A 14,320-nucleotide genomic window follows, 5' to 3' on the forward strand; every position below is an offset into this window, starting at 1 on the left:
AAACCAAATGGGAGGACGTGTCACGGGTGTGGGTTTAGCTGTTAGGGAGGCGACAAATAATGTGACAGGAACCCCACAACCAAGAGGCAACTGTGCCCCCCCTCCAGCTCCTTGATGTTCCTTGAGGACTTGGTCTCTGGGTCCCCTGATCCACAAATTCTGCAGTAAAGGGTTAAGGGCCTACTGGGCCCTTAAGGATGAAGGGGGTAGAGGGGAGGAGTAGGGACAGAGGTGACAGCCCCAACTCTGAGCGGTGGCACCCACTTACATAACCCTGGTTTTCTTGCTTTAAAACACCTCATTGAAAATGGCAAACAAACCTATATATGGCCACTGTGGTCGGAAACAGCGGTGCCAGAACCTGCGGAGCAGAGAGCAGAGCGTTGCTGGTGCTGGGAGGTCACAGGGCCGCACAATCTGTCCCAAGGGGCGGCTGGGAGCTCAGCAAGATGGACAGGGCGGCAGGAATTTGGGGCGCGCGGAGTCTAAAAGGAGAGGCAGCTCCGCAGAGCTCTGGACTCGGACAGCCTGGGTGCAGGCCGGTGACCAGCAGTGTGACCTTGACTAAGTCATTCAATCTTGCTGCCTCAGTTGCTTTAGCTACAAAATGAGGTTCCCCACAGCACCTGTCTGAGCATTGCTGGGGAGCCGATGGCCTCACCCAGCCCATGTGGCCTTCCCTTCACTAAGTGCTAGCTCAGTTCCTACTGTGACGGTGGTCCAGCTCCGTCCTTTATGGAATCAGTGGGCATGGAGCTCTCTGCCCTCCCGAGATGGGCTCCTGTCTGTATCAAGGCTACGGGGACCAAGGGCAGGGTCAGGGAGAGGCAAGACCACACGAGAGGCAGAGTCCAGACCCCCAAGGCCACTGCGAGAAGGTCAGCCCGCAGTCTCAGGGGGACGCCAGAGGTTTTTGAGCTGGGGCTGATCTGACTCGGGACCCCTGCCTGCGGTGGCAGTGACCTGGGGATCTCTTGGGTGTGGCCATCACCTTTTAACTACCTCTTGTGGCACCCTCTCACCACTCACAGCAGCTTCCCTAATTGCCCCACTTAGCTCTAATTGCACTTTTATGGCCCTTCCCTGCCCCCGTGAGCACAGCGACCTTGGAGACTTACATGACCTCGGAGACTTACATAACCTCGCAGGTCTGGGCCTGGGCTCCAGGGCTGTACAGAGAGACCAGTAAGATAACCGCTAAGCTCCCTCCAGCCTGCATCTGATGATTCGCAGCCAGGAGACGTGCCCAGAGCCTGCCCCTGCCCCCATCAGCCATGCCAGCCTCCGAGGCTCTGAGAAACCGAAACTGGCCAACAGCTTCTTGGGCACAGATACTTGGGAGCAGGGTCCTAGGACCGGAAGCTCCCTGGGGAGGCATCCTATCATTTCTGCCCCAGGCTCTGGGTGGTCCCCAAAACATCCTCCTTTAGGAGTCTACTGTTCACAACTTCAAATTCTGCCTCTTATCCTAGGAAAACGCATGGCGTTCCGGTGACAGGAAGGGGTGTGCTGGGAAGGTTGAGAAATCCGGCAGACCGGCTGGACGTCTGACGAGCACGTGCTCTGCACCCCCAAACCACCAGGGCTTTGATTTCACGGCCATTTAAAAGGGGATTAGAGGTGATGTGACCACTGGCTCCGTGAAAAAAGGCTCTGGACCAAGTTCAACCTGAGCTTGGTTCTAGACAGTCTGTCCCCGGCTCCTCACCAGGCCTTGGCTTTTCTATCTGGCAAATGGGAAGGCGTTTCCCTGCCAGGCCTCACCGAGGTCACAGGAGGCACCTCAGATGATGGGTCTGCAGAGCCCACAGTGCGGTGGCAGCCTGAACATCAGCAGGCAACACTCCTGCTCCCACCCCGCCCCCCCCGCCGGGCCTTGTTCGGCTGTGGAGGGGGCGCCCTGTGCTGTGCGCCAGGGGGCAGGCTCCAGCCATGCCAAGGAGGTACCGGCGAGGGGCCCGCCCTTCCCCCGCGGACAGCCCCGCCTCCTCCAGCTCCTCCTCAGAGGGCTCTGGAGATCCAACAAGTGTCCACAGGGAAGGGGGTGTTCCCCCCACAGCACATCGCTTGGTTTGTGCACTCTGTGGTCAGAAGACCTTCCCCAAAAGGCAGGGACGGGACTTTCTCTCTTTGCAGCAGGTCCCAAACAGGTCTGGGTACACGGTATACATGCATGACGTGTGTGACGTATGCGATGTACGCGTGACGTACGAATGACGCAAACGCCTACAGAATGGAGGGCTGGTTATTTGCTCTGTCTCCAGGTCCTTGAGAAAGCAGGGCTCCGCTCCAGCACCTGGCCCTTCAAGGACAGACCTTCAGAGCGTGCTCCTGCCCACCACGCCTTGGTTGATCCCCAGGGAACCCAGTTTAGGGAAAGTTCAGGAAACAAGGGACATTAGGAGCAGAGTAGATTCCTGGAGAGAAACAGACCCAGGGAGGAAGAATGATTCGTTTTGTTCTGCAAATAGAAGATAACAATAAGCTGGTCTGGAAGGGTAACTGGGAAGGAGTGAGCCTCCCATTGTTCGCTGTTATCTTCACCCCCAAGGGTATTTCAAGGAGGCTGTGTGCCCAGGGGGCGATTTGAGAACTTGTCCTCAACCCCTAGGAAACAGGGCCCCACCTCCTGTGGCTTAAAGAGGGAGGGGGAAATACATTTTGATAATGACTCGCCCCTCTCCTCTCCAGGACTCAGCCTTAGAGACCAGGGCCAGAGTCTGGGCCTGGCCTCAGTTTACCCAGTTAACTGCCTTTATCTGCAAGAGACTCGGCCCCTCCTGACTGGACTTCCACCTTGAAGGTCCACATGGCTCTCGGGTCCCCTCAGAGCCAGACACAATGCTGGGCACCCAGGCCCAACAGACGTGTTTTGAGCAAGTCAGTGGTTGACTAAAACCCACTCCCATCTCATGGGCTGGGCCTGGGAACACAGGGCCAAGGTGGGTAGCTGTAGCCCAACCATGTAGGCCCCTACAGTCTAGCTGAGGCTAATGAACAGGCACTCTGAGCTTTTCTGAATGAACAGGTGAATTTCCTCGAACAAAGTGGAGTTCAGAGAGCTGAAATCTGACCAGGGTCACACAGCACAGACCAGTACTGTACGAAGAATCAGAACTATTGCCTACACAGTGGTTCAGATACAGGTCTCAGCCCCAGCCCCAGCCCAAGCACAGGTCCACTCGGACAAAGGGAGGGGCGCAACTGGGCTCTCCCCCAGCCTCTCCCCATAAAAGGGGCCGGGTAAGCAGCTGTAGCAAGATTACAGTGGGCCACGGGAGGTGACATCAGCCAGAAGTACACAATCCTCCCTAGATATTTAGGCAGGAAATCCAAATGTTTAGATAGAGGAGAGGAAAAATAGAACATACATTTCAAAGACAATCAAAAAGCCCTGGCTACCAGGGGCCCGCTGAGAGGGGAGGTAGGTCGTGTCTGTCCCCAAGGAGGGTACAACTCTGACCCTCGCTCCCACATGACCACCCTCCAGGGAGGTCACCCACGAGGCCATCTGGACCCAGGTGACTCCAGAGGGAACAGGTTTAAAAGGCTGGGGACAAGCCAGGACCGAGCAGAGAGAGCCTGTCCTCCTTCCTCCAGAGCAGGGAGCAGGGCCTTGTGGGAAGAGAGGGGAGTGAAACTGTGTTTGTTTGTTGTTTGTTTGTTTTAATCCTCACCCCAGGATATTTTTTACATTTATCATCAGATAGAGTGGGAAGGAAGGAGGGAGAGAAACATCGATGCAAAAGAGAGACACGTGGACTGGTTGCCTCCCCCAAGAGGTGACCAGGGCCAGGGACAAACTGCAACTGAGGTACATGCCCTTGATTGTAATCAAGACCACGACTCAGGTCCACGGGCCCACGCTCTACCACTGAGCCAAACGGACCAGGGCAAACCTTTCAGTTTCAGCCGCTGACCATGAACTCTTCCGAGGGGAAGGTTGTGGGTGAACCTGCAGAAAATGGCAAATAGAGGGACTCGGGATGAATTCTGTCATGTGTGCCTCCACCTCAGATTAGGGGCTCAGTCCACGATGGGGTCCGAAGCATGTGAGGAAGGGACCCCACAGAGAGGGGACAGGAGCAGCGCTGAAACCTCAGGGTGCGAGAGCTCCTGGGCTGTTACCCGGTTCGCAGAGGAGGTCACCTGCTCCCATCACAGGCTGAGTAGCATCCAGAGAGCCATCCCGTCGCCCTGATGCCACACACAAACCTTGCATTCCCCTCCTCTAGGCCTCTGCTCCTTGCCTTTTCCACCTTCACTATGGCCTCACACAGAGCGAAATGGTTTAGTGTGGGCTCTGGGTTCAAACTCTGATGCTTTCACTTTCCAGTGGTATGGCCTCGGGCATGTCACCGAACCTCTATGCACCCCGCCTCCGCCCAGCAAGAGCACCTACTGCAGAGGGCCGCGGGACCCCGAGCCGGTGCACAGAATAGTTCCCAGCCTGTGGCCAAGCAAGGGCTCGGGAGCTGTTAGCTGGCACCACCAGGCCCCATCCCCGTGGCTCCCCCCCAGGGTCTACCTCCACTGGCAGTCAGGCCCCCCCGCTCTGAAGTCAGCAAGGTCCGTGAAGCTCAGCCTCTAGCTAGCCGTGTAGACCTGGACGAACCCCTGGCCTCCAGTTTCCTGTACACTGGGCAGAGACCAACACCTGACCACAGGACTGGTTCACCGAGACCCAGGTGACGCTCCGGCCCAATGCCTTGCACATGCAGGTATCGAGCAGAATGCTCACAGGGGCTGCTGCTCACACTGCTCATCCTGCCTGCCTGCCTCAACGTCCTCCTCTAAGTTCAAGAGCAGAAACTGACCTCAATGGTGCACACATGGAACCTCCAGGACACTTACCAATGTCCATCAGGTAGCAACTCCTTACCTTTCTTTCCCTAGATCAGGGGGCTCCCTGAGGGCAGGGGTATTGTTTGTTCAGGGCCAGATCCCCTGCAGGCCAAGGGGTTTTTAAGGCCTCAGGAAACAGAAACTGAACCCTCTGCGGCCCTCTGACCCACGCCCAGTCCCTCCAGCCTCAGGCATCTGCAAGCCATCACTCAGCACCGGGACGCATTTCCCATTCCAGCGCCACGCCGCTCCTCTGCCCAGCTAGACTGAGCTCCCGGGACTAAGCCCCATCTGGTTTCTGAGGCTTCTGCACACACAGGAATGACCGCTGGCAGGGAGGGACTCCTCTGTGACCCCTTAACACTGCCCAGGTCTCTGAAGTTTGGGGACCGGATTGACTGCTCACAAAAGGCCCAGAGACCTCAGGCAGCTGCAGAGCTGGAGGGCACCGCCCTCGACTCCACATACAGGTGTCGCGTAGGCTCAGTCTGGGAAGGTCACCATGAGGGGGCAGGGAGGGGAACCCAGACCTGGACCTCCCAAGGGGCTCAGGCAAGGAAGAAAGTGGTACCCTAAATGAAAGCTGGGGTATGAGGGAGGATGGGTGAGCTCTTTTGGGGGGTTGCTCTGAACTCTGTGGGTTTGGTAGAAAAACCACACTCATCACATTAGGAGAAAGGGAGGAAGTGTCCTTATCATAACACTCACGGGGTGAAGGGATCAGCCCACAGAAATACCGTTAGTTCATAGCAGAATATTCCACTTCTAAGCTACCAATGGTTGTGAAGAACTTTCTGAGATGCTGTTCACTCCCTGACTTGAAAATTGCAAAAAAGTTGGTGAATTCAAATGCCTCGGTTCAATCCCAAGCTTCCTTATCTGACCCTTAGCTCTCTGCCTGGGGTACAGACTGAGGCCAGCCTGCTGGGCTTAGAGGGGGATGCTTACAGATATCTCCTCTACCTTCTCTACTCCCCAAAAGAAACCTATTTCAAGTGTTTCCTATAGTCACCTACCTCCCCTGGCCTCCCTGTATCAGCAGTTCTGGCCAGTCGGCTCTCGTAGAACCACTTAGATCCATTATCCCAATTTGTATAAAGACTTCCTTGGGAGTACTGTTCTCAGGAGCATGGCTTCTGGCTCCCCAAAGCCTTGTACTTCCTTGCTCCCCCCCCTCCTCCCGCCACACACACACACACACATAGAGTTCAGAGGCTGAGCCCAAACTGACAGCAAACAGCCAAGTTCAAGATGAAAGCCCATGGCCTGAGGTCAGAGCCAGCCAAGCACAGCATTCAAGACTGGAAGATTCTGTTTCTTTTAAACGACAGACTGTAAATATGGCAAAATCCCAGTTAAATACGTAGAAGCAACAGTCATCACCTCCCTTGCACCCCTCCAATAGGAAGCCCCCACCCCCGCGAGAACATTTCAACACTTGCTAATTTCTCCCCTCAATAAGTCTCTATTACCATGCCATCTGTAATCGTCCTAAGGGCTCTAGTAAAACTCTCAAAACGATTCAATAAAAATTCACTTTACTGTTCAAACTCTAACTAGAGCAGTTAACTTAGGCAGATTTATCAATTTGAGAATTTTTTTTTTTTTGGCTGCCCGGCCTTTGAGCAAAACATTAATAAGAAAAGGAGCCTTTAGGAAAGAACCCCTTTCCTCTCCCAAACCCAACTTCTCCTCTTTCCATTTCTCCAGTCCTGGAAGGTGAGAGTTCAAGTTTGAACTAATGACGTGGGCCTCCCTGATCCTGGATAATCAAAAGATCTATTGTGTTCCCTTTACTTACAAAGGCATTTAAGTGGACCAATGCACTTTTACAATTTCCAATGAGGCTTGACACAAAAGAGGTTTTCAAGTTAACCCTCAATTCTCCAAAAAATTCAATGAATGTGCCCCATTCTGAGCATTTTGGTGGGATGTACTTTTACCACATGGCTATATTTTTCAAATTTTAGGAGGCGGATTGGTGTTAATAACAGGGTGTCAGAACCTCAAAACTGGAATGAGCCTCACTACAGAGACTGGAGCATGGACAGAGGAGGAAGGATTCAGACAATAAAAGGAGAGAGGTCTGGGACACATGGAAAACCTCCCAACAGAATAGTGCCGTTTGCAGCTTAGACAGCAAGGAGGCCAGTAAAATCCAAATGGCTTCTGGGAATTGGTCATCTATGTGAGCAGTCTGGGAAACCCAGAGTTAGGGATATAGAGCCCCAGTGGAGGGCAGGGCTTGGGGTGACCCTTACCACACCCCAGGAGAATTGGGAATCTCAAGAGCCACAGCACAAAGCAACACCCACTCTTCCCCTTCCTTTTCCCGGCTAAGCCCTCCTAATTCCAAGACCCCACTCTGGCTGGAGGTCACCTCCTCCTGAGAGCCCTCCCTGACCCCTCAGGCTGGACCTGGGGGCTTTCATTAAGAGTCTCGCCTGAACACCTCTGTGGGGTTTGGGAACTGTTGTCATAATGGGTTTATTGTTTCTTATCCTCAGCAGCCGGCATGTCTTAATTCACCTTTGCACTCCCAGCACCTTGCTCAGTGTCTGGAGCACTGTGGGTGCTTAATAAATGCTTGTTGACTAATTCCCATGTACTTTGGAATGCAAGACTCTTCAATTTGAGACCTGATTCTGCACTATATGATCCTGGGCAAGTTATATCATTTTTTTCGAGCCTCATTGATTAAAGGGGGTGGTCACCAATTAGATTAAAATAAAAATGTATGTGAAGTGCTTAATCAAAGCCCTGGCAGTTGGTGAGCTCTCAAATCCTTCCTGTTTATGATCACTGGACACTGGAGGTGAAGGCTGAGAAGGGTTCTTCCCCTTGACCCCAGAACTCTGCGTTTTTGTGCTTCCAAAGGAATGAGGTATGGCGGACTGATGCTTACTTCAGTAATGGAGGAGGTGACGGCTCAGCCGGGCACAGCACGGGGCAGCCTGCATGCAGATGCCTGTTCTTGGGGGAACAAAAAATAGAATTTCCCAGCAGACCAGAGTACAGCTAAACCAATTTACTAAATTCACTTACAGACCAACCATTCAACAGCTTCACATGCCCAAGAGTGGGGGCAGGTATGTACAAGGAGGCCGAGCTGGTCCCACCTCAGGCTGTGCCTTCTTGCTGTGTCACCAAAGCCACTAACTTCCCTGAGCTTCAGTGTCCTCACAAATAGGTAAGACTGCTGTAAGGCGTACCTGAACTAACACAGGTAAAGCACCTGGCAAGGTGCCCCGGTCCATGTGTGCTCCATCCGTGCAAGTGACAGGGAGGAGAGCTCGCTCTCCCAAGTTCATCTGCACACGTCTAGCCGAATGCTTCTACTTTACTTGACTCTCACCAGACCTCATCATGCAGATGAGGAACTGAAATGGTTTGATGGATAAATGGCCAAGCCGGATGGCAAAAGCAGACCGTGCCCTCTCTCATAAAACATAGATATGACCCACAATGCCCAACACGAAAGGGCTCAGTCCTTGCTAACTCCCCTCGTGGGAGCCTCTGCAATTTAGGACGAGGTTGGGGGAGGGGGTCACCCAAAACCTGGCGCCGCAAGCGTCACAGCGCAGGGTTCAAGATGGCTCTGAAGGCAGGAAGGAGGGCGACCACGTGGCACAAGGCGGGTGGTGCTCAGAACACTTGAAAGTCAACCTCTGCCTCTATTCAACCACAGCCTGAACAGGGAGGAAGCACCTGACGACCCAGGGACTGTTTCCAAAGATCTAAAGAAAGGTGTGTAAACTCCCTTTCTCACGAATTTGAAAGCCTGTTTCCAGTGTGAGAAAAACCCCAACTCAGACTGCACCACCCCCACACCCTGCCAACAACCCTACCCATGAGCCCGCCCCCACCCCAGGAATTCCTAGCAAGGACTTCTTTAGAATTACAAAGGTGATTCAGAACCTCAGGTGGAAAATGCCCAAACAACCCAATTGGAAAGATTTTGAGTTTTCATTTTTCCTTAAACCAATTTCCTGAGGCCTGAGGCAATGCCCCAAGTCGCGTCAGAAAACCGGGCTGCGGGCTTCTGGAGACTAACAGTACCGCTAGCTAAAAGTGTCCACTGCTTTTCATTTCTTGGGTTTTTCCTACGAAGGGAGGAGACTCGCCCATTTGGAGAAGGATTGAGAGTTTTTTGGCTGTGGATAGGAACAGGGCTATCCATAATCATCTCCGAATCACACTGGCCTGACGCCCAAATCCTTTTCCTAAAAGTAACCTGCTTCTTTGGGGGGATTTAACAGGGCCTCAAAATAAGTGATTTAGTTTGCGCAAACACCTTAAGAAAGCTGTCTAACCTCCAAAGGTCCTACCACCAGCTGCACCCGGCTGCCTCACCCCGACCCCCCTCTTTTCTCTTCTCCTCGTGTTTTGAAGTTTATTTTCCCACATTCAGCCTTGAATTCTTTCCTTCCTGCAGTGGTTGGTGGAGGAGCAGCAGCAGCGAAGAGGGAAACTTGGAGGGCAGCTCGATTCTTTATCATACTCGCCTGCCTTCTTCCCCTCTAAACAAAGCCCTGGAAGAAACTAAACAACAGCTTGTCGTCCAGAAGAATTGTTTCCTCAAGGGAAATTATAAAGTGACCCTCCCCAACACATGCACACAGGACAGACACCCAGCCAACGGAGCCCGCATCGCCCCGGAACTCCTGCTATTATGAGCTAGACCACCCAGCTACTTTCTGAAGCTCACCTCCCAGCAGCCCCCAGCCCGGGAACTCTTCCCCTCTGAAACCAAACACCCAACCTGAAGTCTATTTGCCTGGCTGCCCGCAGGCACCGAAATGCTCATCTGTAGATGTCTATCAATTTGGGGACAAACGGGGAGCCTCAAGCAGACAGCTTCATGTTTTTCCAGTGCTTTCAACCTTCCAACAGTTCAGGGCAGGAAAAATGAATGAAGATGCGTTTGTTCCTGTTTTACATACAGGGAAATTGAGGCCAGAAAAATGAGACAACCGGACAGCCACAAGGTACTAGCAGACTGCTGTAGATTAAATGTTGTTCCTCATCAAACGTCCTTCATGGTATTTTTCACCCTGAGAGAAACGTAACATCTTAGATCAACTATCCCTGCTCCACCCAGGCTCTTACTCAGGTCCTGGTCATTCCACGGGAGGATGCCATTAGTGCAGGCCAAGGGTGCATGGTTAAGAGTAAGAGTCTTCTAAAAACTGGGGTCGAGGGCCTCGAATCCCAAACTGGCCAAAGGTCGCTTTATCCCAGTGAGGTCAATGCCACCATGGGGCCCATGAACAAGAAGAAACTCCCAATTCCGACACCGGTGAGAAACTCTCCCCACCGTCTCCCATTCTGCACAACCCCTCCTCCCACCCCCACCCCCGCCAAGAGGACTCCCGGGTTTTGTTCTTTTGTTCAACCTGTTCCTTTCACAAAGTTTGCCTCGGAACCTCGGAGCTAGCCTTCCCGTTTAGGCGAGGTACGGCGAGATAAGCTCTCCCGGAAGCCCGAGCGCGTCTCCAGCATTCCAGTCGCCAGCCCCCGGCCGGCTGCTCAGGCCGGCAGAGTCCCTTACCCCGCTCCTCGGCCCTCCGGAGGAAGGGGGTCTTTGCTCGGGCTGGAACTGGGGGCCCTCCTGCAACTTCGCCGGGCTCCCATTCCCGAAGCAAAGCCGTGCAGGAGCGCTGCACTGGCCCCGGAGATGGGAGGTGGAGACGCCAGGGGAAAGGGGGGAGGTGACACCCGCCTAGGCTCCCGAACTCCGGGAGCGTCTCCAAGGAAAGATAAACGCTTTTATCCGCCCCACAGCCTCCCTCCTAGGGAGGTACCCACACACCCACACCGAGCCACCGCGGGGCCCAGTTCACCCGGAGGTCAACCCTAAATTCTTCTCTCTGGACAAACTGGGTTCCAAAGAGTCTCCGCGCGTGGGTGACTCCTCTGTCCACGGGGGAACGAACGATCCCAACAACCAGATCCATGATGAGACATCCTCTCCTGTCACCCTTAGGACAACCTACAGGGGCTGAGGGTCATCCACAGCTGTGAGGGGCGTCCCTAGGCACTCCTGCAGCTCCAGCCAGCTTCAGGTGTGCGTGGGGTAAAGCGGCGCCTCACCTGCAGGATCTTGTCCAGGCCCTCCTGGCCCAGACACGGGAACTCCTTGAGTAGACGCATTTTCTGTGTGTAGTAGTTTTTCTTAGCCTCTTTCCAGTGCGGCTCCTCCAGCACTTCGAAGATCGCCGCCCCGATGGCCAGGTAAAAGATGATGGCCGAGGTGAGCAGAGGGCCCCGGTCCACCATGGCTCCCGAGAGGCCACCTCCGGGAGAAAGCGTCCCCTAGGCCCAGCGGCTCCTGTTCCACCCGCCCTCCAGCCTCTGGAAACAGCTGTTTGAATTTGGAGCTCCGCATGCGCAGTGCCCAGTACCCACGGCGCGGTTTCCCGGACAAAGTAGCTTCTCCAAGTTGGCCCACTGAGCGCAGGGTACTGTGCGGGGCTCTGCTCACGCGGGCCGGGAGTTGAGCGAACACCAAGGGAAACGAGGAGGCTCCCTGGATCCTGGTGGAGAAAAGAGCTGGGGGAACTCAGGGCCGGACTTTGCGAGACACGTGGGATACCCTACGCTCTACACTGCTGTAAGCGCAGTGTCCTCCTCCGCGCGCCTCTTTAATCAGCTCGCTGCGCGGACCGCCCGCCCGCGCCAGGCCCCCGCGGGGGCGGGGCCGATTAGGGCCCGCCCCTTGTAAGCACCGCCCCTGCGCACGCCCCTCCCGTGCAGGCCCCGCAGCCCCGAGCGGCACACGCGGTGCGCTGGGCTGCTCCGTGAGTTCCCTGTTGCCGGACACCTGAGCGACTGGGATCTCTGGGACTCCTCTTTGTTACTAGTACTGGTGTATAGTAAAGAAAATGAGTGTGTGCCTAATGACTGGGATCAGGAAGTTATTACTATTGTTATTTCCGTTGTAATTCAGTTTTTGTCTCACACACCTTACTATAATTATAAGCCTGGGGAAAGGGATTCAGAAAGGGACTGAAGAAACTAGAGAATCAGGGTATCAGGAACTAATCCAGCCGCAGGCATGACTTCTCCCTCTGGCCCCATTTCACCTGCTCTGAGGTGAGTCCTCCCTCCCCCCATGTGGGGAAGGAGCAGCCTGGGCAGCACTGTGCAAGCCCCTTACCCCGACCCCCACTACATACACACTGTAACTCTAGGGGAACCGACCTCTTTGATACTCTCAGGCCTATTTAAAATCGCAACCCCCCACCCCACACACAAACACTCGCACTCATCCTCTTTGTTAGCCCTATTTTCGTCCTAGCACTAAAATTTGTCAAATATACTATATAACTCTAATATATTATACAACATTAAAACGACAGCTTGTGGGTAGGGAGTCTAGATTATTCAATGATGTATTCCCTGGGCCTGTTACAATGTAGACACTCATTCAACATTTGTGCAATGAAGAAGTGAATGATGTTTAAAAGCATATTTGCCAAAAACACACACCCAATGGAAGTCCTTGCTGGAGCAATTATGCAAGAAAAAGAAATAAAAGGCCCGGCTGGTGTGGCTCAGTGGAATGAGTGTCACTCCATGGACTGAGAGGTCCCAGTGATTGTGGTCAGGGCACATGCCCAGGTTGCAGGCTGGATCCCCAGTGGGGGGTGTGCAGGAGGCAGCCAACTGATGTTTCTCTCTGTCATGGATGTCTCTCTCCCTTCCTCTCTCTCTAAAATCAATAAAGAAAAAAAACAATTAAAAAAATAAATGAAAAGCATCCAAATTGGAAAGGAAGAAGTAAAATGATCACTGTAGATCCCATGATATTATGTATAGAAAATCCTACTAAAGACTCCACGCATACACACATACACAAAAACCGTTAGAGCTAATCAATGAAATGTAAAGTTATAGATTCAAAATCAATATACAAAAATAAATTGCACTTTAATATACTACTAATGGAATATCAGGAAGAGGAATTAAGAAGACAGTATCATTTACAATTGCATCAAAAAGAGTAAAATACCTAAGAATCAATTTAACCAAGCAGATGAAAGGCCTGTGCACTGAAAATTTTAAGATATTGATTAAAATAAAGAGAAGACACAAATAAATGGAAAGATATTCTGTGCTCATGAATTGGGAGAATTAATATTATTTTGTTTATTTGTTTTTTAATTCTTACCTGCGGATATTTTCCCATTTATTTTCAGATAAAGTGGGAGGGAGGGGGAGAAGGCGGGGAGAGAGAGAAAGAGAGAGAGAGAAATATCAACGTGAGAGAGGCGTAACTATTGGTTGCCTCCCACAAGACCCCAATGAGGGTCGGGAACTAACTGCAACTGAGGTACATGCCCTTGCCTGGAATCAAACCCACAACTCTCTGGTCCACGGGCAGATGCTCTAACCACTGAGCAATTGGCCAGAGGTAGAAGAATTAATATTGTCAAAATGTCCATCCTACCAAAGCAATCTACAGATCCAATGCAATCTCTATCAAAATTCCAATGTCATTTTTCAAAGAAACATAAACAGTCTAAAATTTATATGGATGTACGAAAGACCCAGAAGAGCCAAAGCAATCTTGAAGGGAAAAAGGCTGGAGGCATCACACTCCCTGATTTTAAACTATATTACCAAGCTATAGTAATAAAAATAGTATAGTATTGACAGATCAATGGAACAGAATAGAATCTAGAAATAAATTTACAACATAGGAACCAAGACTATACAATGGGGAAAGAACAGTTTTTTCAATGAATGGCATTGAACCCAGCCAGTGTAGTTCAGTGGTTAAGGGTCGACCCATGCACCAAGAGGCTACTAGTTTGATTCCTGGTCAGGGCACATGCCCAGGTTGTGGGCCCAGTCCCTAATGGGGCAGGGGGGGGGGCATGCAGGAGACTGCCAATTGATATTCTCTCTCATCAATGTTTCCATCTCTCTCTCCTGTTCCCTTCCTCTCTCTCTAAACAATAAAAAAAATTTTTTAAATAAACAAATAAATGGCATTGCGAAAACTGGACAGCCACATGCAAAATAAAACTAGACTATCTTATGCCATACACAAAAAGTAAACCAAAAATGGGTTAAAGATTTGAATGTAAGACCTAAAACCATAAAAATCCTAGAAGAAAACATAGACTGTAAGTTCCTTGAAATCAGTCTTGATGTCTTGACAGTGATTTTTTGGATCTGACTCCAAAAGCCAAGGCAACAAAAGCAAAAATGAACAAGTGGGAATACATCAAACTAAAAAGCTTCTGCACAGCGAAGAAAACCACCAACAAAACAAAAAGGCAACCCAGGGAGTGGGAGAAAATATTTGCACATAATATATCTGATAAGGGATTAATATCCAAAATATATAAGCAACTCATACAACTCAATAGCAAAACAAAACAATTTAATCTCAAAAATGGGCAGAGGATCTGAATAGACATTTTCCCTTACAAGACATACAGATGGCCACCAGGTAAATGAAAAC

At 51.7% G+C, this 14,320-nt stretch overlaps 1 protein-coding gene across 1 annotated transcript in view; it reads right to left on the reverse strand.

Moving 5' to 3' along the window:
* KCNK5 (potassium two pore domain channel subfamily K member 5) overlaps positions 1 to 11,470 on the reverse strand; it is a 36,710-nt gene extending 25,240 nt beyond the window's left edge. The window contains exon 1 of the mRNA XM_036249234.1: positions 10,939 to 11,470. Within this exon, the coding sequence (XP_036105127.1) occupies positions 10,939 to 11,124 (186 nt within the window). The 5' untranslated portion in view covers positions 11,125 to 11,470. The remainder of the gene's footprint in view (positions 1 to 10,938) is intronic.
* Between the last annotated feature and the right edge of the window lie 2,850 nt (positions 11,471 to 14,320).

The sequence above is a fragment of the Molossus molossus genome, unplaced genomic scaffold (genome assembly GCF_014108415.1).
Source record: "Molossus molossus isolate mMolMol1 unplaced genomic scaffold, mMolMol1.p scaffold_m16_p_8, whole genome shotgun sequence".
Classification (NCBI taxonomy): Eukaryota; Metazoa; Chordata; class Mammalia; order Chiroptera; family Molossidae; genus Molossus; species Molossus molossus.